The sequence below is a fragment of the Canis lupus genome, chromosome 30 (assembly GCF_003254725.2).
Source record: "Canis lupus dingo isolate Sandy chromosome 30, ASM325472v2, whole genome shotgun sequence".
In the NCBI taxonomy this organism is placed as follows: domain Eukaryota; kingdom Metazoa; phylum Chordata; class Mammalia; order Carnivora; family Canidae; genus Canis; species Canis lupus.
The window spans coordinates 9,338,581-9,365,398 of record NC_064272.1 but is presented as its reverse complement, the minus strand read 5'-3'; the positions used below and the strand labels follow the sequence as shown (position 1 = coordinate 9,365,398).

The window sequence follows — 26,818 nt, the reverse complement described above, 5'->3', positions numbered from 1 at the left end:
GGAGTCATTGTATACACATCTCATTTTCTCTGGGTATCTCTTCCTAGCACACAGAGACTGGTGAGGAGGTATTGCGGATGTGTGTGGCCGTGAAAAAGAAGCTGCAGCTCTATTTCTGGAAGGATAGGGAATTTCATGAATTGCAGGTAAAGTCCATGTTACCTGGTCCATGTTGACTCCCACCTTGAAAGACTTCCTGTTCAGTAATACTGAAGGTCAGGACCTTGACCTGGAGCTCTCTCCAGATGAAGGCTCTGCCACGGGTACATGAGAGCCTATTCATGGCCACTCATCAGAGTTTCCTGGTCTTCGGAGGCAGGGGAGATACAGTTCTGTAACGTTAAATGGATTGGTTTATTTCAAAGTGGATATCTAATACAATCCAGTTCATGGGTGGCTTAAATTTTTGTTAGGTGGTTTCCTACCTGTATGCTTGTAGGCTTGTGTTTAGATAGGGGTGAGGGTGATTTTGCAGCATGGGGGTAGAATGACAGGAAAATCATGTTGTTGTTGTTTTCCTGTTAACATCTTTCCATTTGAACTCTTGCTCTCTTTCTTCAGGGGGACTTTAGTGTACCAGATGTGCCCAAGTCTATGGCATGGTGTGAAAACTCCATCTGTGTGGGTTTCAAGAGAGACTACTACCTAATAAGGGTAAAACTTACTATTTTGCATATATCATAGGTTTACCTCGGGATGATGGTCACATGATCATCTGAATTACAGGTCAAGAGACTGCCTTAAGTAGCGTTTTGGCATAACAGGGTTTGTGTTTGTATGTTTGGCTATTTTTTATGCTTCTCAGAATCTCTACAAATAGATGTCTGATGCCCAGCAGCATCAACTCTCAATTCTCTACATAACTAATTATCCATATCATGTATCTAATTATCAGAACAGATAGTTAGGGCTGCCATCTTAAGGCTTCAGTGCTCAGGAATTATAAACTAATTTTCGTATTAACTTAAGTATTTTTAAGACTTTGAGTTTTCTGCATGCCAAAAGCTTTTAGCATATTTATTTTAAAAGTTATTTTAATTTTTTTTAATTTCAAAAGCCACATGTGTTAATATTAAAATATAAGGAAATAAAGACAAGCAAAATAAAGGAAATACAAGTCACCCATAATCCCTTCACTCAGAAATAATCCCTAAAAATAGCATGTTAAACATTATTTTGTGACCCTTTTGTTTCTTAACCCATGTGGTAAATATCCATGATGTTGGTTTTCCTCCAGTATGCATACTGTATGTAGAAAAGGTTAATATACCATTCATTTCATAGAATAACCCAAATTTCTTAGCTTTATATCACTCCCATATTCCAGGGTTGGCAATTCTCTTAGAAGCCTTTCTCTCCATCTCCATTTCTCCCCACTTCCCTACTCCCTACCTTGTTAGCTCTTCTTTATTTATCTAGTTAATATATTTGTTCCATTTTTACGTTATTGGGATGTCCTGATTTTATCAGCATCAGAGTTGCAAACTCGTAAAGGAGTCACTGCTATCCAGCTGACTGATGAGCAGAATAGCAGCTAGACCTGTAGGTGCTGAAAGAAGTCTGTGAGGGATGGGGATATAGAGCCAGAAGCTGCAGTAGGCTCTCATTCCTCTGACTACCTTGAATGCTGCCACCATCTTCATGAGGGTACAGTGTTTTGAGGGTGGGAAATCTTGGTTTAGGCCCAAGCTATTAAAAAATTACTTATTTATATCATACAATAAAATTCTTTCTTTTTGCTATACAGTTCTAACATAGCTTAGAGTCATCTAACCACCACCAAAATCAAGATTCAGAGCAGTTCCATCACCTGGAAAATGCCTTCATGCTCCCCTTTGAAGTCAACCCCTCTTCCTGTGCCCCAACCTCTAGTAATCACTGATCTGTTCTTCATCTCTTATAGTTTTGCCTTTTCCAGAGTATCATATAAATGGAATCCTACAGTATGTAGCCTGTTGAATATGGCTTCTTTCACGTGGCATAATTTGATATCCATCTGTATTGTTGTGCAAGTCATTATATTCTTTATGGCTAAGTAGTACATGGTATGAATGTACTACGGTTTGTTTATCCGTTCATCAGTTGAAGGACAAAGTTTTTTCCTCTTTTTAGTCATTATGAATAAAGCTGCTATCAACATTTGCATACAGATTTTTACATAAACATAAGTTTTCATTTCTCTTGAGCAAGTGCCTAAGGAATGGGATTACTAGGTTGTATGGTAAGTATATACTTAACTTCATAAGAAGCCGACAAACAAAATGGCCATACCATTTTGTATTCTCACCAGCAGTGAGTGAGAGTCCCAGTCACTCTGCACCCTCACCAGCACTTGACATTGTTAGTTGCCAGGCTAGTTGCTTGTCTCCTGTGTTAAAGAAAAGGAAGCCTGGCTCTATGTTGTGATGACAAAACACAGTATAGTATTTCCTTAGGAATATTATTGGCTTCTGTAGATTTGGGGTTTTGTTTGGATTTTTCAGGCCATGTTCATGTTCAGGCCCCTGGTGAGAGAACGTCGATTGACTCACTTTATGTCTTCCTATAGGTGGATGGAAAAGGGTCCATCAAAGAGCTCTTTCCAACAGGAAAACAACTGGAGCCGTTAGTTGCACCTCTGGCAGATGGAAAAGTGGCTGTGGGTCAGGATGATCTCACCGTGGTGCTCAATGAGGAGGGGATCTGCACACAGAAATGTGCCTTGAACTGGACAGACATCCCAGTGGCCATGGGTGAGACCACCATAGCGGCTGTTTCCCACTTTGGCCTGGGGTTGTGTGCCATCCTCAACAGAATGGAATCCCATTCATAGTGTTAGCAGACTGTGGTTTACAGTGTCATTTACTCTGTTCCCCTTCTTATAAGTAGATGAGTGTTTAAGATCATTAAAAATGGGATATTCTGTTTTTTTTAGGAAGCTGGGTTGTGTCCCAGAGAGGGAAAAATATAAACAGAGTTACATGTTTTAGGAAGTGATTGTCTACTGCCATATATTTTTACTTCTTGCTCCTTTTTATTTTGCCTCTTTGTAATGGTTTTATTGTGTCCTTTGCCAGATAGACCACATTTGGAAATTAGTGGAAATTATTTATTTATTCCTATAATACATGTAACCCAGTATTGAGGTGCTTTTGATGTAATGTTTATTGCTTCTGTTGTCCTGTAGCTTGGAGGTGCAGATTGCATCTAAAGGCAGTCTCTGGCCTACCCATTGGGTATTTCTGCTCCTACCCCTGCCTCAGGCTCTCAGCAGTGGTACTGCTGAAAGGGTGTGTGACCACTCTTGCAGCAATTTATTTTCAGTCAAAAGAGTGAGCATATTAAAAATCGTTACTGCTGTGGAGTGGAGCATGCAGTCATGCCATCTTTAAGGACTCTAGCTGGGGAGGTAAGGATTACATCTTGGATAAAGAGATAAAGCAAGGCACTGCTTTATCAGTTGTTCAGAGATGGGTTGAGATTCAGTCGTTCAGAGAGTTCAGCTTGCCAGTAAGAAGTTTCATTACATATGTAAGATTGGACTAGACTGGGTAGGGAGTTTATGATCTGGCTTGAAGAAAAGTCCCTGTCATTTTAGGCAGAAAAATAGTCTGAAAGGTGATTGGAAATGCTAATTTGTGAAGGAGCATTATAGAGATTGACCTGGGTAGAGCATGTGGTCTGAATTACAGAGAAATGAGGGTAGGCCGGTTGTTAGAGGCTGCAAAGGCCTGAGAGGCCCGTAGATTCTAACTGGGAGAGTGTTTTGGTAAAACCATCATATTCCAGGGTAATTATTGTGGTGATGGCTAGAGATGAACAGATCAGAAGGAAGATAAATAAAAAAGATGATATAAGGCTCAAGATTATGTTTATTAACAAGTTTGAAAGGCTAAGAGCTTCTTGGGAAGCTTCATGGTGTTCTGGGGGGCCCTTGTGTTCCCTTCAGAAGAGGAGTTGTGCGAGAAGTGATGAGATATGTGTAATATGCTTGAAGTATGCTTCTGTTTCCCTAGTGTTAGAGTTCCTGTTTTATAAGCGTTGTTAGCACCCAGTGCCTTTGGCAGTGTTTCTTAAAAATATATCTGTGCCTTAACACACTGAGGAAAGGAGAGGGCAGGGTGTTCTCTCTAGGCAGGTTAGGAGAACCACCATCTGACAGGATGAAGACTAAACTTCCTCAACGGTGTGCATTTTAAACTTCCTTTATACTCTGCTCCCAACTTGACCACCTCACTTAGGCTCCAGTCATCTTGGACGCCCCTGCACCTAGCCATCATCACCCGTGCTCTTGCCTCTTCCTTTCTTTGCCCAGCACTGTCCTACTCATATGACAAGGCCCTGTTCAGTGGCACTTCCTCTCTGAAGTCTTCTTGACACGCAGGCAGAATGAGTCACTTCCCCCTTGGTGCTTCCACAGCCCTTCAGGTTTCTCTGTCATGATACCCACACTGTCCCACTGGATGCAAGGAGTCATCTGTCTCCTCTGCTCACGTAGGAGCTCTGTGAGCTCTGGACTCATGTCTTGATCCACTTGGAGTAGGGCCTGAAACCTAGCCATTTAGGAAATGCTTGCTGAATAGATGAATCACTGTCATTATCTTCCATTTATTAGATGTCTGCTATTTACCACCCACTCTGCCAAGTTTTGAAGATACAAAGAGATCCAGACCATCTCTGTTGTCAAAGAGTGGGGGAGATGGGACAATGATACGATATGACAATCAAAAGCCTTTCTATTAAAGATTACTTTTTTAAATTAAATTAGACCTTTAATATTAAAGTGGGTCAGATTAAAGGAGACAGAAATTTTACATATTTATACAAATTAACACTAAAGGGAATTATACTAGCTTTTAAAAATGAGGCCAGCATAAAAAGTAAAGTAAAAAAATCAATACAAAACATTTTTAAATTTTTTTTGTAAGATAAAAAATACCAACATTAATAACAGCAATAGCATTCAAAGTGATGGGACTGTTACTTAGGCCAGTTCCCTTCCAGCTTTAATTTTTTTTTACTGTATTTAGAGTATAAATTGCAAATATAATACGAAAAACTTTTTGTCAGAAAATGAATGAGAGGGACACCTAGGTGGCTCAGTGGTTGAGCATCTGCCTTTGGCTCAGGGCATGATCCTGGGGGCCGTGATCAAGTCCCACATCAGGCTCCTCGCAGGGAGCTTGCTTGTACTTCTGTGTCTCTGCCTCTTTCTCTCTGTGTCTCTCATGGATAAATAAATAAAATCTTTAAAAAAGAAAGAAAGAAAAGAAAAGAAAAGAGAAAGAAAGAAAGAGAGAAAGAGAGAAACAGAAAGAAAGAAAGAAAGAAAGAAAGAAAGAAAGAAAGAAAGAAAGAAAGAAAGAAAGAAAAAAGAAAGTAAATGAGAAAACTAAATCCATAGCAAGTTAGCCACACTAAGAAACTATGAATATATTCTTTGAAGTTAAATTTCTGTATGATAATTATGCCATCTAGTGGTTCATTTTTTACTGATTTTTTTTTTTGCATTTAAAAATTTTTTCAATTTTAATTTTGGTAAAAAAACAAACCATAAAATCTATCATCTTTACCATTTTTAAGGGTACAGTTCATTAGTTACATATGTTCACGTTGTCATGCAGCAGATTTTCAGAACTTTCATCTTGCAACAATAAAACTCCATATCTATTAACAACCCTCTTCTTCCTCCTGTAGCCCTTGGTGACCACCATTCTACTTTCTGTTTCTGTGATTGAGACTCCAGAGACCTCATATAAGTGGTAGAGAACTGCCACGCTGAGAATGCCAGCCAGCTGCTTTCTCTGTGAACCATTAAGCTCAGGTGGAGTTTTGCATCTTTTCCCTGTGAAAATTTCCAGCAGAAATAACCGTGGCCAGAAATGTGGAACTCTTTCTTTAGCCTCGTTTTAGGGAAAAAAGAAGTTGCCTTCCTCTTGCCCTTCTAAGAAAATGAAAGAAGAGATCACATAATCTTCTTCTCCCCTGATGTGTTGGTAAGGGCAGCTGCAGCTGGCCTTAATCTCTCTATGATGAGAAAGGGAGCAGAAGCTTTCAGCTCTTTGGAGGAGATGGTAGGAGTGGGATGAGGTCATTCTCACCAAAGCTGGATGCATCCTTCTTGTGCACGAGATTTCTCTTAGTGTCACTTGGACAAAACAATTTTTTTCCTTTGGATATCACAGCATAGGATCCTGGCTTGTTATTTGAGTAGTAGACTATCTGGAGATCCCATTTGAATGCAGCTTAGAAATGGGAAGCTGAAGCAGTCCATAAACCTTAGACCAGATCTACAACTCAAAGTTCTCTTTCTTGTGCAGAGCACCAGCCTCCCTACATCATTGCAGTTTTGCCTCGATATGTGGAGATCCGAACATTTGAGCCAAGGCTTCTGGTCCAGAGCATTGAATTGCAAAGGCCCCGCTTCATTACCTCTGGAGGGTAAGGAATTTGTTTACTGTAGCTGCCATATTATTGCAAAGCTTTAAAATCACCTAAGTCATCATAAAGCCTGTGCTCTTTTGCTAATATTCTTATTCCTACCTCCAGATCAAACATAATCTATGTGGCTAGCAATCATTTTGTTTGGAGACTCATTCCTGTCCCCATGGCAACCCAAATCCAACAGCTTCTCCAGGACAAGCAGTTTGAATTGGCTCTACAGCTCGCAGTAAGTGTTATTTCTGAGATTTGGCTGTGAGTCTACCTCTTCATTGTTCCCCATAGTAGGTGATTTTGATTTAGTTGTTTATATTTAGTTTGGACTGGTAAAATAAGCACAGAGCTGAAAATTAGAGGACCTGGATTCAGGATTTGACTCTGCCATTAAATATCCATTTAACTCTAAGTAATTTCGCTTTTTCAGATTGCTTATCTGTCAAATGTAGAATGAATGCCAATTATAAAATAGGACCTGTTAGAATTTATAAAACAATAAAATAATTTAATAAATATGTTACAGCCTTGAAAAATTAAAGAAGGTGCAAGCATTAAAATAACAATCAGAAAGTAAAACTATGGTCTGATTGAATGTAACAACTAGAGGGCTTTTTAAAATCTCTTTCAACAGTAGATCCCTGTCTTTGGATAAGCAGGCCTTCTTCAGGTATTCTGTAATCACCTCAAGTTGCTGCATTCAGTAGGGCTGCTCTCTTATATTTATGGCTGTCACTGTCCTTGAATGTTTGCAAGGATATGCACAGCCTCGTAGCGCCCATGCTTTTGTGTTGGTGATTCTCTCATTGCCAGCACACTTCTTGGAGACTGACTTCTGATACTTGTCTTACTCTTTTAAATATCCTCAGTGGTGATTATTGTCTGTAGAGAGTGGATTTGTTTTGAGGAAACAACCGAAGGTCATTCTGATCCTAGACATTAAACTGGGCAGTCCTAATTTAGTAAAAGAGAAGATTTTTTTTGAAGATAATATTAAAAAGCATTGTTTTTAGAGTATATTGTAAATTATTTCTGAAAGGAAAACAGTGGTCACAAATTTTGGAATTTGTGTTTATAGTCACATGTGGTAGATACTTTTGAAGGGCAACATTTATCTTGGATGTATACATTTTCTTTTTTTTTTTTTTTTAAGATTTTTTATTAATTTATTCATGAGAGACCAGAGAGGGAGAGAGAGAGAGGGAGGGATGGAGACAGAGACACAGGCAGAGGGAGAAGCAGGCTCCATGCAGGGAGCCCAACGTGGGACCTGATCCTGGGTCTCCAGGATCACAACCTGGGCCGAAGGCGGTGCTAAACCACTGAGCCACCCAGGCTGCCTGGATGTATACATTTTGTTTTTGTTGTTGTTGTTGTTTGTTTCTTTTTTGTTTTTTTGTTTTTTTTATTTTTTTTTATTTTTTTTTTTATTTTTATTTTTTTTAATTTTTATTTATTTATGATAGTCACAGAGAGAGAGAGAGAGGCGCAGAGACACAGGCAGAGGGAGAAGCAGGCTCCATGCACCAAGAGCCCGACGTGGGATTCGATCCCAGGTCTCCAGGATCACGCCCTGGGCCAAAGGCAGGCGCCAAACCGCTGTGCCACCCAGGGATCCCTGTTTTTTTTAAATAATAAATTTATTTTTTATTGGTGTTCAATTTGCCAACATACAGAATAACACCCAGTGCTCATCCCGTCGAGTGCCCCCCTCAGTGCCTGTCACCCATTCACCCCCACCGCCCTCCCCTTCCACCACCCCCAGTTCGTTTCCCAGAGTTAGGAGTCTTCATGTTCTGTCTCCTTTCTGATATTTCCTACCCATTTCTTTTCCCTTCCCTTCTATTCCCTTTCACTATTATTTATATTCCCCAAATGAATGGGACCATATAATGTTTGTCCTTCTCTGATTGACTTATTTCACTCAGCATAATACCCTCCAGTTCCATCCACGTTGAAGCAAATGGTGGGTATTTGTCATTTCTAATGGCTGAGTGATATTCCATTGTAGGATGTATACATTTTGGATCCAATCTTAACAGTTAGACATATTTAATATGCCATAAAGATAGTTTCTGTCTTGAGGCATTTCATTTCAGTATCTTACTAATTTATTTTATTTTTGCCACTCATTCATTGCCCTAAATTACTTTATTTTCATTTTTAAAATAATAAATATCAGGGTGCTTGGGTGGCTCAGTTGGTTAAGCATCTGCCTTCAGCTCAGGTCATGACCCCAGGGTCCAGGGATCACCCCACGTTGGGCTCTCTGCTCAACAGGGCATCTGGTTCTGTGTCTTCCTCTGCTCCTCCCCCTCAGCTCATGCTATCTCTCACTTTCTCTCTCAAATAAACAAAATCTTTAAAAAGATAATAATAAATACCCAGTAACCCACCATCCTACCCAAGAAAAACAGTTTATATAATCTATATGTTCCTCCCCATCTCATCCTTCTGCTTCCCCTCCAGACACAGCCATTTTCCTAAATTTGTGTTTATCATGCTCTTTAAGAGTGTGTTTCTTGCTGAAAAATCTCAAAATAACAACCTAACTGTACACCTAAAGGAGCTAGAAAAAGAAGAACAAACAAAACTCCACACTAGCAGAAGGAATGAAATAATAAAGATTAGAGCAGAATTAAATGGAATAGAACCAAGAAAAAAAAAAAGTAGAACAAATCAATGAAACCAGGAGCTGATTTTTTGAAAAGATCAACAAAATTGATAAACTGCCAGACTCATCAAAAAAGAGAAGACTCAAACAAAATTAGAAATGAAAGAGGAGAAATAACAATTGACACAACTGAAATATGAAGAGGATTATAAGAGAATATTATGAAAAATTATATACTAACAAATTGGACAACCTAGAAGATGTAAATAAATTCCTAGGAACTATAGCCTCCCAAAAGTGAATCAAGAAGAAATAGAAAATTCTAACAGACTGATTACCACCAATGAAATTGAATCAGTAATCAAAAAACTTCCAGAAAACAAAAGTCCAGGACCAGATGGCTTCACAGATGTATTCTACCAAACATTTCAAGAAGTTAATATTATTCTCCTCAAACTATTCCAAAAAATAGAAGAGGAAGGAAAGCTTCTCAATTCCTTCTATGAGGCCAGCATTACTCTGATATTAAAAACCAGATAATGATGTTACAAAAAAAAAAAAAAGAGAACTACAATATCCCTGGGTCAATACCCCTGACGAACATAGATGCAAAAATCCTCAGTGAAATACTACCTCACTGAATCCAACAGTACATTTAAAAAAAAAAAAAAAATCATTCACCACAGTCAGGTGGAATTTCTTCCTGGGTTGTGAGGGTGGGATTTCTCCCTGAGTTGCAAATCTTCCTGATTTGCAAATAAGTCAGTGTGATACATCAATATGAGATAGGATAAGAACCATAATGATCAGTTCAATAGACAGAAAAAACGTTTGACAAAGTACAGTATCCAATCATGATTAAAAAAAAAAAAAAAAGGTTTAGAGGGAATATACGTCAACATAATAAAGGCCATGTATGAAAAACCCATAGCTAATATCATCCTAAGTGGGGAAAGCTGAGAACCTTTCCCCAAAGGTCAGGAATAAGAAAAGGTTGTCCACTCTTATTCAATGTAGTACTGGACGTCCTAGCCAAAGCAGTCAGACACAAAAAGAAATAAAAGGCATCCAAATCAGTAAGGAAGAAGTAAAACTATCACTATTTGCGGATGACATGATACTGTATATAGAGAACCCAAAAGACTCCACCAAAAAACTACAAGTAATAAATGAATTCAGTAAAGTTGCAGGATACAAAATCAATCTACAGAAATCTGTTGCATTACTATACACTAGCAATGAAATAGCAGAAAGAGAAATTAAGAAAACAATCCCATTTACAATTGCACCAAAAAGGATAAAATACCCAGGAATAAACTTACCCAGGAGGTGAAAGACCCGTACTCTGAAAACATTGATGAAAAACTTTAATGACACAAATGGAAAAATATTCCATGCTCATGAATGGAAGAATTAATATTGTTAAAATGTCCATACTACCAGAAGTAATCTGTAGATTCAATGCAATCCTTATCAAAACCCAACAGTACTAAAATTTGTATGTAACCCACAAAAGACCCAAATAGTGAAAACACTCTTGAGTAAACAAAAAAACAAAGCTGGAGGAGAGGTATCACAATGCCAGATTTCAAAATACACTGCAAAGCTGTAGTAATCAAAACAATATGATACACAAAAATGGACACATAGATCAATGAAACTGAATAGAGAGCCTAGAAATAAACCATGATCATATGACCAATTACTTTGCGACAAAGTAGGCAAAAATATACAATGGGTAAAAAACAGTCTCTTCAACAAAAGGTGTTGGGAAAACAGGACAGTAACATGCTGAATGAAACTGGATCGCTTTCTTACACCATACACAAAAATAAAGTAGACTGAAGACCTAAATGTGAAAAATTTTTTTTTAAGATTTTATTTATTTATTCATGAGAGACACACACAGAGAGGCAGAGACACAGGCAGAGGGAGAAGCAGGCTCCATGCAGGGAGCCTGATGTAGGACTCAGTCCCTGACCCTTGGATCATAACCTGAGTCAAAGGCAGAGGCTCAACCACTGAGCCACCTAGGCGTCCCCTAAATGTGAAATCTAAAACCATAAAAATCATAGAAGGGAACAAAGGCATTAAATTCTCCGATATGGGCCACGGCAATATTTTTCTAGATGTGTACCTTCAGACAAGGGAAACAAAAGGAAAAATAAATTATTGGGACTACATCCAAATAAAAACCTGTGCAGCAAAGGAAACCATCAACAAAACTAACAGACAACCTACAGAATGGGAGAATTAATTTATTGAATATGAATGACATTCAGTAAAGGATTAGTATCCAAAACAAAGAATTTCTACAACACAGCACCCAAAAAACAAATCACCCAACTATAAAATGGGCAGAAAACATGAACAGAGATTTCTTCAAAGAGGACGTACAGATTGCCAAGAGACACATAAAAAATGCTCAATATCACTCATCATCAGGGAAATGCAAATCAAAACCACCATGAAATATTACCTCACACCTGTCAGAATCACTAAAATAAAAAACATAAGGAACAACAAGTGTTGGTGAGGATGTGGAGAAAAAGGAACCATCGTGAACTGTTGGTCGGAATGCAAATTGGTGCAGTTACTGTGGAAAACTCTGGAGGTTCTTTAAAAAATTAAAAACAGGGCAGCCCGGGTTGCTCAGCGGTTTAGCACTGCCTTCAGCCCAGGGCCTGATCCTGGAGACCCAGGATCGAGTCCCACATTGGGCTCCCTGCATGGAGCCTGCTTCTTCCTCTGCCTGTGTCTCTGCTTCTCTTTCTCTCTGTGCCTCTCATGAATAAATAAATAAAATATTAAAAAAATTAAAAACAGAACTACCATATGATCCAGTAATTCTACTACTAGGCATGTTTACCCAGAGAATACAAAAACACTAATTCAAAAAGATATATGCGCCCCTATGGTTATTGCAGCATTATTTATAATAGCCAAGATAGGGAAGGAATGTAAGTGTCTACTGATAGATGAATGGATAAAGAAGGAGTGGTGTATATATACAGTGGAATATATATTCAGCCAAAAAAGAATGAAATCCTGCCATTTACAATGACATGAATGGAACTAGAAGATATAAAGCTCAGTGAAATCAGTCAGAGAAAGACAAATACATATGATTTCACTCGTGGAACTGAAACAAAAGGACAAAAGAGGCAAACCAAAAAAACAGACCTCTTAACTGTAGAGAACAAACTGATGGTTACCAGAGGGGAGGTGAGGGGGAGGGGTCATGCGGGGAAGAGGTGATAAGGACTAAGGAGTGCACATGTTGTGATGAGCATAGAGTGTTGTATGGAAGAATTAAATTGCTACATTGTACACCTGAAACTAATATCACACTATGTTAATTATACTGGAGTTAATAAATTTTAAAAGTTGATTTCTTGCTAGTCATTACATATATATGTGTGTTTGAATATGTTACTTAGTTTTTGAAGTTTAAAGGGTATCATGCAGCACATAGCTTTTTTAATATCTATTTTCTTCACAGGAAGGCCTTGGATCTTTACAGGGATCTTCCTGCTGCAGGTTGTGTGTTTAATCTTCGGTAGAATAGGTGCAAGTGGGTTTCCATTTTTCCTTCTCTTTTCTAGACTTGTACTTACTAGATGTTCCACGCTATGATGAAAGAAGGTTGGTTGATAACATCTCAGCTGTTGAGGAACCTATCTGGGATAAATAAACCAAAAAACATACATGAAACTTTGAGAGGGCGAATACATATTAAACTCCGCCATTGACCAAATGTGGAGCAAAATTTTAGCCAGAGTATAGTTCCCTGTGGTCTGGACAAGGCATCCCACAGGTGGACCGCTGAATAAGTGGTATCAGGATCAGGTGGGAAAACAGGGAAAATTAAGAGCCTGAGGAAGTTGAAGAAGTGAAAATGTGTGGAAATGATTTGGAACCATCCTGACTGGAGCGGAGAGTGATGCTTGAGTGTCTGGGAATAAGCTAGAGAAGGAGGCTGTGCCAGGTTCTGAAAGCCTGTAATGCACCAAGAGGGCTTTAGACTGGGTGTGGCCATGTGGTGATGGTGGTCTGGACTAGAGTGACAGCTACAGAACAGGAGAAGAAAAGAAGGGAAAAAATGCAAAGACATTTTGAAGGAAGAAATTAAATGTAGTAAAGATTGGTTAAAAAGAATGTAAGAGGACCAAAAGGTTATAAGGAAGAAAGAAAGATAATAAATAGCCATGTTAAGTTAGCTCTTACTGCAAACAGGACTGTTCACAGCTGTGTCAGCTACATTAAATGCCCTTCATTCCTTGAATATGCCATGTTCCTTCTGTCACATTAGGGCATCACACATGTGCTGCCCTCTTCCCTTCTATCAGCTGACTGGCCTCTGGCCAACTCCAGCTTGGCTCTGTGTCTCACGTCACATTCCTCCTGGCTTCCTTCTCAGGCCCACCACTCAGACTAGATTGGGTACCCCTCCCATGTGCTTCTGACCTCACGCTGGTTTTGTTTTAGTTTTGATTTTTTTGTGTTTTAAACTAAACTCTAGACTTTATTCAGTTTTCACCAGTTTTCCCGTTAATGCCCTTTCTCTGTTACGGTTTCAGATCCAGAAATTACGTTGTATTTAGTTGTTGTGTTTCCTTAGTGTCCTTTAATCTGTAACAGTTTCTTAACTTTCCTTGTATTTTCAAGACCTTGACAGTTTTCAGGAGTACTGCTCAGGTATTTTGTAGAAACTCTGTTGCCTTGTAATTGCATAGTTTCTTCTCAGTCTTGTGGTTAGAATGTTAGGACAGTCCATGAGGGCACATGCCATGTGGCTTGTCTTGTACACTTTGGCATGTGGACCTCCCAGGATGTTGTCTGATACATAGTATATACTGAATAAATATTTGTTGAATGAGTGAGCTCTTACCTATCCTACTCTCTTACTAGGAAATGAAAGAAGATTCGGACAGCGAAAAGCAGCAACAGATCCATCACATCAAGAACTTGTATGCCTTCAACCTCTTCTGCCAGAAGCGTTTTGATGAGTCCATGCAGGTCTTTGCTAAGCTTGGCACAGGTAACACATGGGTTTGGCCTTGGTTGGACCTAATGGAGTGAGGTGAAACTGGAAAGCATGGGAGAAATGGTGCTGGATGTCTGAGACCAGGGAAAGTTTCTGCTCATCTCAGTTGATCCTTGTGCCTCACAGGATCCTGTGGATGGCCACAGTGGTTATATATTTATAGTCCTCATCTTGTATCTCTGGTCTCACCCATTAAACACAGACTTCCACTATCCCTTTATTTACAGTAGAGAGGCTAGGTCTCTTTCCAGTGGCTGGAATGTTCATACATGGCACCCCAGGCACTCCTTTTTATGTATATCGAGGTACAGGCATTTTTGCTATGATGCCTTGAATGTGGTCCAGCAAAACCTGATATTCTATAATAAATACTCATGGGAAATAACAGGGCTTATGGGAAAAATGAGGTTGAGACAGACCACTCAAGACATAGGCAGCCTTTTATGTGGAATACTAATGAAAACAATAACAATCCTACTAAAATTAAATTCCCATTGATTTTGGTACTCAGCATGTCAGTGCTTTGCAGCCTTAAATCCTGAGGCTATGCTTTTTTATGTGGAATACTAATGAAAACAATAACAATCCTACTAAAATTAAATTCCCATTGATTTTGGTACTCAGCATGTCAGTGCTTTGCAGCCTTAAATCCTGAGGCTATGCTTTTTCTTTTAAGATACACATCTTTGAGAATATTTGCTTCTAATAAAAACTAGTTTCATCAAAATAAAAAGTCTGATCTTGGATATAGACTTCTTTGTGAGACCCCCCAGAAAATGAATATGTGGGGAACATCCTTGCTTTATTTTTACTCTCAGCTTTTCCAGGTGGTTTAACTTAATAGAAAGTATAGTGGTTTTTGAAGCTTCTCATCAGCTCAAAAGAGGTCATTTCTATAGGACTTTCAGTTCTTTTCTTTAAGGTCTCCCTGTGTAGTTAAGGCTTTCTCTTTAATTGTGAAGAAGCTTGCCTGGTCACTTCAAAACATTAACAAGCTGGAGAAATTTGCATACAAACCAACACAACTTTTTAAGATTTTATTTATTTACTAGAGAGGAAGAGAGAGAGCACAGAGGGAGAGGGAGAAGCAGACGCCCCATTGAGCAGGAAGTCCAATGTGGGGCTTGATCCCAAGACTCCAGGATCATGACCTGAGCCAAAGGCAGATGCTTACCCGACTGAGCCACCTAGGTGCCCCCCTCAACACAACTTATGCCTCATATCATTCCTATTTACCAGCTGTGCATGAACTCATTCACATGAAAGAAACTCAAGTTGTAGCAGAACAGAGTGTACCTGGGATGCCAAGTCAGAAAACTGTTTTGGAGGCATGGAATAGGAGCAGAAAAGTTTTGTGGAAGGATGTTTCTTCTGAGCAGAGGGAGGCTAGCCAGATGGCTGGAATATACTACCAGGCCCAGTGTCCTTTGGTCCCCATAGTGTAGGGTGGACTGGGCCCAGGTTTGCTTTCCTGCCCCTCCCTTTACTTGTTCCACAGATAGGCTTCTTATAAGGGGGGCCTATTTCTACCCCTTGTGAATGAGGAAGAAGCTCTGTCTGTTCCCACTGGGGACATACGGCCCTTAAGTGGGCTTTATCAAGTTTGTGAACCACCCTAGACTTAATGTAAAATATTTTTCATATGTGAGTTTTTCTGAAGAGAGGATCGGTACTTTTTATCAAATCCCCCAATGTTTTAGATCCTTAAAATGTTTAAGAACCAATATTTTAGAGTTATTTCCTTGCGGCAGCCCACAGCTTATGCATAAAAAGCTCTAATGCAAGATAGCAAGGTAAGTACTATAGGTATTTGTACTAGGGTTTGATAAGACACTGCATTGAGGCCATGGGGCTTTGGACTCTTGGTGGTCAAGCATAATGCATGGAATGGCAAGAATGTGAATAAGATAGTTTTTATATATTTTTTAATATTTTATTTATTTGAGAGAGAAAGAGCATGAGAAGGGATAGGGGCGAGAGAGGCAGAGGAAGAAGCAGACTCCTCACTGAGCAGGGAGCCCCACATGGGACTAGATTCCAGAATCCCAGGATCATGACCTGAGCCAAAGGCAGACGCTTAACCGACTGAGCTACCCAGGCACCCAGTTTTTAAATTTCTTGAAATCCATATTTAGATCTTGAAATTGAGCCTTAGATTCTTGAATTGGTTCACATACTATATATATTCATTACTTAGTAAAAATTTTTATCAAGCTTCTATCATGCCTTGAAGACTATTCTGGGTACCAAGTAATGGGGCTTATATTCTGATAGAGTGCAGACAAGAAAATAAATTAGCAAATTTATAATATATTGGGAAGTCAAATTAAAAAAGGGATCCCTGGGTGGCACAGCGGTTTGGCGCCTGCCTTTGGCCCAGGGCGTGATCCTGGAGACCCGGGATTGAATCCCACGTCGGGCTCCCAGTGCATGGAGCCTGCTTCTCCCTCTGTCTATGTCTCTGCCTCTCTCTCTCTCTCTCTCTCTCTCTCTCTCTGTGACTATCATAAAAAAATATATATATATATATAGGGAAGTGGTAAGTCCTAAGAAAAACAAAGCAGGGGAATAGGGATAAGGAGTACTGAAGATAGGAATTAGGATTGCAATTTAAGATAAGATGATCAGGATTGCAATTTAAGATAAGATGATCAGGAAAGGAGTACTAAAAATAGGAATTAGGATTGCAATTTAAGATAAGATCAGGAAAGATAAGATCTGAAAAATTAGGGTCTCAAGGAAGCTATTTAATGAAGTGGCAGAGTCTGGGGAAGTGCCCTACAGGCAAAGGGAATGGCTAGTGCCACGGTGGTGAGGTTGGAATGCTGCCTTGTGTGGTCCAGGAGCAGCCGGATCCATGTGGCTAGAGCAGAGTTGATCTGTTGATCAGCATAAGGAATATGCAGTTGATCTGCATAAGGAATATAATCCCATTGTCAATTACTAGTCTATATTACTAGGATTCAGTGTATGATATAATCCTCCACTCAGTGAACATGTGGCCCAAAGGCAAATCAGGTAAGCATTGTCAGTGCCAGCTCTACCTTCAATTTTGGGCTTCACAGATAAATAAGACCCGTTATATGTCCACAGAGAGTTTGCATGTAAAACCATTCAGTAAAACATTGTGAAACAAGTGTAAAAGAGTTCTTCAGGATTGTGGAAAAGTAAGTTAGGAGGTCTTAAGAGGAAGAGAGAGAGGAGGTGACTGGGCTCTGGAAGGTAGAAGGAAAAGCAGAGCGTAAAGGAAGGAGGGTGACAGGAAGACCCAGTGATGGCTGAGGGTCTGTGAGCCACAGTCCAGTGTGAGGTTTGTGGTACTTAATAGGTCATATGAGAAAGAGATGTTGGGTCCAAATTTTAGAGGACCTTGAATACTGTGAGGGAATTTGGACATTGTATTGTAGGCTTCAGGAGACATCACAAGTTTTTAATTAGAGCGATATGGTTAGAGCCATATCTGTAGACTCTGTGATGAGGGGGGCTGACGAAGCCTAGGCAAGGGCCATATATTCACTCCAGGTCCCCAGCAGTTATCTTCGTTTCTTAGACTGTGTTTCTGTGTGGCCATCACATAGATCTGTCAACTGCCCCATTCAGTTGGCACTTGTCATGAGTGTCTTTTTCACATCATCATAATTCTCAGATTTTGAGGAACACAGTCTTCCTGGCTTGGCAGAAATATGGTGACCCAGGTTCCTTGGGAACACTATGGGTTCTGGAGGGTTCAAGGCAAGATTGTGAATTTTTCTTCTGGTCTGCTGGCCTGGAGCTCAGCTCCTTGTAGAAGGAACATGGCCTTCTCTTGTTCCTCCAACTTTTTTTTTTTTTTTTAATGAAAATCAAGTAATGCTAGGACAAAACATTTGTTAAAGTATTAAAGGAAGAAAAATTTACTCTAGATCTTGATTCTCGTTTTGTCTTTTTCATCCAAGCTTTTTCCACATATATACATCTCAATATAATTATAATCAAGACTGTATATGCTGTTACAGCTTTTGTTACTTAATATTGTTAGTGTTTTTCCATTTTGCTGTGTGTACTTTATAATTATAATTTATAATGATTGCATTATAGTCTTTTAGTTAAATAGACTATAGTCTGCTGCTGAAGGAATTCCACATTGTTTCCAGAATTGCACTGTTACAAATAATGCTCCCTACGTGACCTGTTCATTCGGATGTCTTCTCCCTTCCATCTTATAGATTGTTTTCTAGGGCAAACTCTTAGAAGTGGGATTAGTGGGTCCAAGTGCTTTTTTCCTTATTGAGGTAGCAATATTTTTTTGCCTTGGCAGTGTAAGAGTGATTCAGTTTCATAATATTGCAAGCACCGGGTACTATATAAAAATTTTTTTACTAATTTTACTAATGTACTACTTTGATTCTTAATGTGACAGAATGTTTTCCCACTTATTTATATTTTCTTGTCATTTGTTCATGTCTTTTGCGTATTATCTGATGAAATCTCTTTATCAATTTATGTTTTAAATAATTAATTATAAGCCTCTTGTCATATATGCTGCAAATATATGCCCTAGCCTATTGTCTGGCTTTGTTTTAATAATAATAATTTGTTTTAGTCATATTCCTTTTTTGACATAGTTATTTTATTTTTTAAGGCTATTGATCTTTTCAGCTTTAATGTCTTAGCAGAAAATTTTTTCTCCTCCACTTTCAGACAGTTTGTAAATTTTCAGTTCTAATTCTGCATATGTGTATGTGTGTATACCTTGGAATATGGAGTCAAGCCATTTTTGTACTGGTTTAGTGAAATGTATATATAAATAGTGCTCAAATTATATAAGTATAGAGCTCATTGAGTCTTTATGAACTTAGAGGCATTCTTTAAAAAAAAAAAAAAAATTAGTCTGAGGGTGCCTGGCTAGCTCAGTCGGTAGAGCATGCGACTCTTGACCTTGGAGTTGTGAATTTGAGGCCTGTGTTGGGTATAGAGATAACTTAAAAAAAAAAATCCTTAAAATCAATCTGGAACTTATTTTGCTATATTAATAGTCTTGTTTTATTTGATCCTCAAATTGCTGTGCTTCTTTCTGGGAAATCATGTTTACCTCTATGTAGATCCTACCCATGTGATGGGCCTATACCCAGACCTGCTGCCCACAGACTACAGAAAGCAACTGCAGTATCCTAACCCACTGCCAGTGCTGTCGGGGGCTGAATTGGAGAAGGCACATTTAGCTCTGATTGACTACCTGACACAGGTAGGTATGATACAGAGGAGTATGGAAGAGTTTACCTGGGAGTTCCAGCACCTGCTTTTCTATTGCAGAGAAGTGAGGGCCTTCTCTCTACAGGCATTCCATAAATGAATGATGTAAAAGTGATGGTGCGCTGAGCATATTTCTTTCTCCTTCATCTCCCTGCTCATACCAGTGAGCTGCTTGTTGCCAAATCTTTATACCAGGAAATGTACGTGATTTCTGGTAAATTTACACTAAGCTGTTATGGGAACTAAAAAGGATAGATTTTAGTTGATAAGAAATACTAAGTTTTTTGAAACACTTTTTTGGAACATACATACTTGTGGAAAAATACTTGCTCAATGCAGGAGACTGGGCAAACACAGAAAAGTATAAAGCAAAAGTACAAGTCACCAATATCTCTACCACCCAGAGAAAAATCACCAACATTATAGTGTTGTCCTTTAGACCTCTAGAGGCATACCTCCTTTATTGTGTTTCACAGATGCTGCTTTTTTTTTTTTTTTTTTTTACAAATTGAAGATTTGTGCCAACCCACATTGAACAAGTCAGCACTATTTTTCCAATAGCATTTATTCACTTTGTGTCTCTGTGTCACATTTTGATAACTCTCACATTTCAAACTTTTTCATTATTGTATTTGTTATTGTGATCTGTGATCACTGATCTTTTATGTTACCATTATAATTGTTTTGGGATGCCACCACCTGTGCCCATATAAGATAGGAAACTTAATAAATGTTGTGTGCATTCTGACTACTCTACCAACTGGCTATTCCCTGCCTCACCTATCCTTTGGGTCTCCCAACTCCCTGAGACATAATAATATTGAAATTAAGTCAATAACAATGGGGGCAGCCTGGGTGGCTCAGCGATTTAGTGCTGCCTTCAGCCCAGGGCGTGATCCTGAAGACTCAGGATCAGGTCCCACGTCAGGCTCCTTGCATGGAGCCTGCTTCTCCCTCTGCCTGTGTCTCTGCCTCTCATTCTCTCTGTCTCTCATGAATAAATGAATAAATAAATAAAATCTTTAGGGGGAAAAAAATGGCCTCTAAGTATTCAAGTAAAAGGAAGAATTGCTATTTCTCACTTTAAATCAAAAACTAAAAGTAATTAAACTTAGAGGAAAGCATGTCAAAAGCCAAGATAGGCCAAGATTTAGGCCTCTTGTGCCAGTGAGCCAAATTGTGAATGCAAAGGAAAAGCTCTTGAAGGAAATTAAAACTGCTGCATCAGTGAACATGAATAAGAAAGTGAAAGCAGCTTTATTGCTGATGTGTAGAAAGTTTTAGTGGTCTGGATAGAAATCAAACCATCCACAGCATTCCCTTTTACCAAAGCCTTATCCAGAGCAAGGCCCTAAAACTCTCTTCAACTCTATGCAGGCTGAGAAGGATGAGGAAGCTGCAAAAGAAAAGTTGTGAAGCTAGCAGAGTTTGGTTCATGAGGGTTAAGAAGGAAGGCATCTCCATAACATGAAGTTAAAGGTGAGGCAGTAAGTGCTGATGTAGGTGTTTGCAGCAAGTTATCCAGATCTGGCTAAGATCATTAATGAAGGTGGCTCCACTAAACAGATTTTTCAGTGTAGACAAAACAGCCTTCTGTTGGAAGGAAATGCTAACTAGGACTTTCATAGCTAGAGAAGAGAAGTTATGCTTGGGTTCAAAGCTTCTAAGGACAAGTTAGGGGCTAATACAGCTGGTGACTTGAAGTTGGAGCAGTCTTTCTTGACCACTGAAAATCCTAGGGTCCTTAAAAATTATGCTACATCTGTTCTGCCTGTGCTTTGTAAGTGGAGCAACAAAGCCAGGGTGACAGCACATCTGTTTACAGTATGGTTCATGGAATATTTTAAGCCCACTGTTGAGACCTGCATCTCAGAAAAAAAGGATTCCTTTCAAAATATGACTGCTCATTGGCAACGCACCTGGTCACCCACTCTGATGGAGATGAGAGTAAGATTAATGTTGTTTTCATACTAACAGCATCAATTCTGCAGCCTGTGGATCAAGAAGTAATTTTAACTTTCAAGTCTTATTTAAGAAATATATTTCACAAGCCTATAGCTTCTGTAGATAATGACTCCTCTGTATCTGGGCAAAGTAAATGGAAAACCTTCTGGAAAGGATTCATTATTCTACATGCCATTAAGAACACTCATGATTCATGGGAAGAGGTCAGAATATCAATATGAACAGGAATTTGGTAGAAGTTGATTCCAGCCCTCATGGATAACTTTGAGGGAGGGGTTCAAGACTTCAGTGGAGGAAGTACCTACAGATGTGGTAGGAATAGCAAGAGACCTAGGATAAGCAGTGGAGCCTGGAGACGTGACTGAACTGCTGTGATCTCATGATCACACTATAATGGATGAGGAGTTGCTTCTTATGGATGAGCAAAGAAAGGAGCTTCTTGAGATGGAATCTACTCCAGGTGGAGATGCTGTGAAGATTGTTAAAAATGACAACAAAAGATTTAGAGTATTCCATAAACATTGTTAATAAAGCAGCAGCAGGGTTTGAAAGGATGGACTCCAAGAAGTTCTATGCCTAAAATGCTACCTGACACCATCACATACTATAGAGAAATAATTCTTGAAGACTCAATTTCTGTGGCAAACTTTGTTGTCATATTTTAAGAAATTGTCACAGCACGCCAACCTTGAGTCATCAACATGGAGGCAGGACCCTCCACTAGCAAAAAGGATCACAATTCACTGAAAGCTCAGATGACAATTAGCATTTTTTAGCAATGAAGTATTTTTAAATTAAAGTATATCCATATTTTGTTAGAGAATACTACCATATCATGTAAGCATAACTTTTGTATATACTGTGAAACCAAAAAGTTAATTTGACTAGCTTTACTGAGATACTCATTTTATCAGAATAGTCTGGACCAAACCCACAATGTCTCTGAGTTCTGCTTGGATATCCATTTGTGAGTTCGGTTTTTTAAAAATTTACTGGGGCCCCTGGGTGGCTCATTTCGTTGAGCGGCCGACTCTTGGTTTTGGCTCAGCTCATGATCTTGGGGTCCTGGGATTGAGCCCTGCATCAGGCTCTGTGCTCATCAGGGAGTCTGAGGATTCTCTCGCCCTCTCCTTTTGCCCCTCGCCTCACTCACATGTACTCCATCTCTCTCTCTCCCTCCCTCTCTCAAATAAATCTTTAAAAATTTAAAAATAAAAATTTATTTATTAGGTCATTATTGCCAATGGATATCAAACTAAAGTTCTCTGGTTTGCTTTTTAAAAATGTAGCTGTATATTGAGAAAGTCCCTCCCTGTCAATAAATATTCTTCTATAACCTGGTTTTTTTTAGAGGGAGTATTTAAATTTAAGTGTTTTTTTCAGTTTACTGTTATGGAAAGATAAGTGAAATTTTCAAGTGAACACTAAAACTAATGTCTCCATTAAAGATTCTTCACCCCATTTGTCACAAGGGCTTTTATTTCCTGAACACTCACTCAGAGTCAGATAACTTAGTAAATCTTTTCCTCATTAGTGTTCTGAAGACCTCTACAAGAGGTCCCCTGGGCAGACACTGAGAAATACTGCTAGGAAATTGTAAGCCAGCTATCTGCCACCTGCTTCTGGGCTAGTGAATGTCCCACAGCTCTGATCTGGCATACATAGCCTTGGCACTTCCTTGACATTGGGACCCAGGAGTACCCAGCCGTGGCTGGCAGCCTGCAAGGAGCACACAGACCTGCCTCTGTCTCCACCTTGCACAGCTCATATGGCCGTACCAAGTGGAAAAGGTTCCTGGGAGTAAAATATCTCCTAAGCCTGTGGCATCAAAGAATGCCCTTTATTGCCAGTGTCTTTGCTTTACAACTCTGACCACACATTTTTTTCCCTGGACTTCTCGCTGACATTTGGAATGTGTGAAGTTAACTGACATTGGCATTGTGTCAGAGAGATGGTTGAGCATATAAGAATAAGGGCATTGCCAGGCACAATATGGTACAAACAGGATTATTCTCTTTATATGAAGTTCTAGAATAGGTAAAAACTAATCTCTAGTGATAGAAACCAGATCTGTGGTGTAGGAGTTGGGTGAAATTGAGAAGAGCACAAGGGAACTTTCTGGGGTGTTAGAAATGTTCTTTTCATTGATTGGGGTTTTGGTTATGTGTATGTGTGTATGTGTCAAAATGGATTTCATACTTTAAAAGGGTACATTTTATTGTATGCTACTTACACCTCAAGAAAGTTGATTTTTTTTTTTTTTTTTAATAAAAGAAAATGGGCTTTGGAATTAGACCCTAGTTTGAAACTTGCCTCAGCTACTTGTGAGAGATCTAATACCTGTGCCTTGGCTTCTTGGCTTGTAAAATAGGGATTATAATACCTGCATTTGTTGTAGGTTTAAAATGGGATGACATAAAATTCTTGATACAGTGCCTGGTATGTAGTAACCCCTGATAAATAATTGTTACTGTATCTGTGGCAATTTGGCATTCATCTATTTTGATCCCTGATAAAGACTATATGCTAATATGAAATCAGGGTGGATAAGTATGAGCCATGTTGGAGATATTTGGAATTACCTGGTAGCTCAGGTGATTAGGATGATTTAGTCCTGGCCTTAATCCCACTTTTTTGGGCCTTTGCAGAAACGAAGCCAATTGGTAAAGAAACTGAATGACTCTGATCACCAGTCTAGCACCTCCCCTCTCATGGAAGGCACTCCGACCATCAAATCAAAGAAGAAGCTATTGCAAATCATTGATACCACCCTGCTCAAGTGCTACCTCCATGTGAGTTCTCTGAGCTCTCAGTACCCACAATTGCCCAGTCCCCTGAAACCGGGAAAGTGCTACTTTGGAGTCCTGCCATTAGAGTGAAATCTTTGATAATGGGAACCACCTAGTCTTTGCTTGACACCTCTGAGCTTCTAGCAGTTAAGAAAATAAGGCAAGATACTGCCCCAGAATGTGTAGTAGGCTGGTCTTCTCTGCTAAGACTGGGAGTTAGTGCTACAGGATAAAGAGACAATGTTTCCTGAATATATCCCCTTCCTCCTCCTACTCCCCTCCAGAACATTAAAACCTGCTGTGTGAAAGAGTATACATAATGCTGTAAAAGCCACACCTGTAGTCCTGAAGAAGGGTGGTTTGCCTATTCTTGCTTGTGTTTCATCCCTGACCTTTCAGCCTGAAGCAAACCTGGGCTAGGTGGGGGACGGGTGGGGGTGCTCCTCCATGATGCAGCGTCCCCTGAAGTCCTGCTTCCTCTGCAGACGAACGTGGCCTTGGTGGCGCCTCTGCTGCGCCTGGAGAACAATCACTGCCACATCGAGGAGAGTGAGCATGTGCTGAAGAAGGCGCACAAGTACAGTGAACTGATAATCCTGTATGAGAAGAAGGGGCTCCATGAGAAAGGTGGCCGGAGGAGGGGCTTCCCTGATCTGGGAGGGTCTCTATGTCATAGGGGAGACCTACTGAAGTATGATAACTCTTCCGTGGGGATGTGCCTTCTGGAAGAGGCTCATGACCTTTTTGGGGTGGGGGGGTGCTTCATGGCCAGCTCTGCAGGTGCTGGTGGACCAGTCCAAGAAAGCAAACTCCCCTCTGAAAGGCCATGAGAGGACAGTGCAGTATCTGCAACATTTGGGTAAGTCCAACTTTTGAAAGGGAAGTAGGAAAGGATTGTATTCACATGGACCAGATCTCCCTCCATTTCTGATTCTAGCTAGTCAGTCCCCTCCCTCCCTTGTTCACTCGGCTTTGTTTCCCCCCTACAGTGGAACTATGACACCCCCTCGGTATGCAGCCAGCCTAGTAGGGCCAAGTGACTGGTGCTTGGGACAGAACTATCTGCCCTGGAAAGCAAATTTGGGGGCAACCTTTGCACCCGCCTCCCCAGTCCTGTGGACGGGGCAGGCTTCACCTGCTGACAAGTCTATTCCCTTCCAGGCACAGAAAACCTGCATTTGATTTTTTCGTACTCGGTATGGGTGCTGCGAGACTTCCCAGAGGATGGCCTGAAGGTAGATCATGGGGGTCTTGGATTTATCTCATACCATGCTTGGTCTTGATTCTACTGAGGACAGTGATGGGTGGAGGGGGAGGAAGGATTCATGCAGTTTCTCTGGTGTTCAGATGAGTAGCCTGGGAAACAGCCGATAGTGTAGTATAGTGGAGAATGCCTTGTGCAGACATCTGGAAGCTGGCATCTGCCACCTAGTCTGGCACAGTTGCTACAGGTGCCATCTGGTATACCCTTCCCCCTTCAGAAGTCCACTTGACCCTCCACCGTGTATGTGTGTGTGTATGTGGTTGGTTGGCCGCATTGCAGTCAGATGGTTCTGCTGTTGGAACTCAGGTTTGTTCCCACAGATATTTACCGAAGACCTCCCGGAGGTGGAATCTCTGCCACGAGACCGAGTGCTCTGCTTCTTAGTGGAGAATTTTAAGGGTCTAGCTATTCCTTATCTGGTAAGATCTTTTTTGGTCTGAACTAAAAACATTTCAATGTGGGAACCAGGACCACATGGGTCAGTTGTCGGGCAATTCAGATTGGGGTTTGTGTCACTTGGGGATTGGTAGAAGAGTAAGGAAGATTATTTCAGCATCTTCTGAGGAAAGAGATCTTGGTAGATCAAGTTGGCAATATTACTTGGGTTGAATGCCTTCTAAATCTGGGTAAAGTACAGAGGGATAAAAGAGAATGATGTTCGAGAAAAACATCTGAAAGCCACATTTGTATGGTCATTCAGATTCAGCTGTGACCACTGGGCAACCAGATTGGTTTTAAGTACCAGGATGCAACTATTATTTAACCTTAACTACATGGGCTGATGTGAGAGTTTGGAGGATTATGGGACAAATTAATAAAGGAACTTAGATTGCAAATCTAAGAAGATAATCCCTAATGTTGCTGGGCTGTATTCCAAAATTTCCTGGTGGTTTTAAAAGAGCTGTCGCTTAATTAGGAGATGGTTTGGATGGGACCTGTCAGGCCTTAAAAATGTGAGGGAGACTGGGTGACGGAGATGGGTCACAGCTTACAGGATACCAGGTAGACCTGTGTCTTGCCTCAGGAGCATGTCATTCACGTTTGGGAGGAGACGGGCTCTCGATTCCACAACTGCCTGATCCAGCTGTACTGTGAGAAGGTGCAAGGTCTGATGAAGGAGTATCTCCTGTCCTTCCCTGCAGGTACCAGTTCTCCTAGAAAGCCAGGTGACCTGGAACCCAAGGGTGTCTTGTGGCATAGGGAAGCAGGCCTTACTGTTCTCTATGGGCCCTGGTGGGTGGGACGTTCCTCTGAGCAGCCAGGGCAACTAAGTGACCCAGCATAGGAGACTCAAGAGCTCTTGTCTGGATCTGGGCATCTCCGTGCATCACCCCTGTGTGAAGGGGAAGGAACAGATTTGTCAGCTGTGCTGAGAATGGGTTTGCATACAAGAGTGTGCAGGTTTTCTTTATGTCTCAAGCTGATGTTTTGGGGTCACGTAGAGACCATAAACTAAGAAAAGCCCAGCTGGAACCCACTCTGGAGGCCCTTTC

The 26,818-nt window shown here is 40.2% G+C and overlaps 1 protein-coding gene across 3 annotated transcripts in view; it reads left to right on the top strand.

Annotated features, from left to right (window-relative positions):
- VPS39 (VPS39 subunit of HOPS complex) overlaps positions 1–26,818 on the top strand; it is a 47,331-nt gene that overhangs the window by 14,519 nt on the left and 5,994 nt on the right. For all 3 annotated transcript variants that reach the window (XM_025473068.3, XM_025473071.3, XM_025473069.2), the window contains 13 exons: positions 48–146; positions 562–654; positions 2,549–2,732; positions 6,300–6,420; positions 6,529–6,649; positions 13,940–14,069; positions 19,157–19,299; positions 23,921–24,064; positions 24,547–24,688; positions 24,834–24,920; positions 25,223–25,296; positions 25,646–25,744; positions 26,350–26,467. In XM_025473068.3, coding sequence (XP_025328853.1) covers positions 48–146; positions 562–654; positions 2,549–2,732; positions 6,300–6,420; positions 6,529–6,649; positions 13,940–14,069; positions 19,157–19,299; positions 23,921–24,064; positions 24,547–24,688; positions 24,834–24,920; positions 25,223–25,296; positions 25,646–25,744; positions 26,350–26,467 — 1,555 coding nt within the window. The remainder of the gene's footprint in view (positions 1–47; positions 147–561; positions 655–2,548; positions 2,733–6,299; positions 6,421–6,528; positions 6,650–13,939; positions 14,070–19,156; positions 19,300–23,920; positions 24,065–24,546; positions 24,689–24,833; positions 24,921–25,222; positions 25,297–25,645; positions 25,745–26,349; positions 26,468–26,818) is intronic.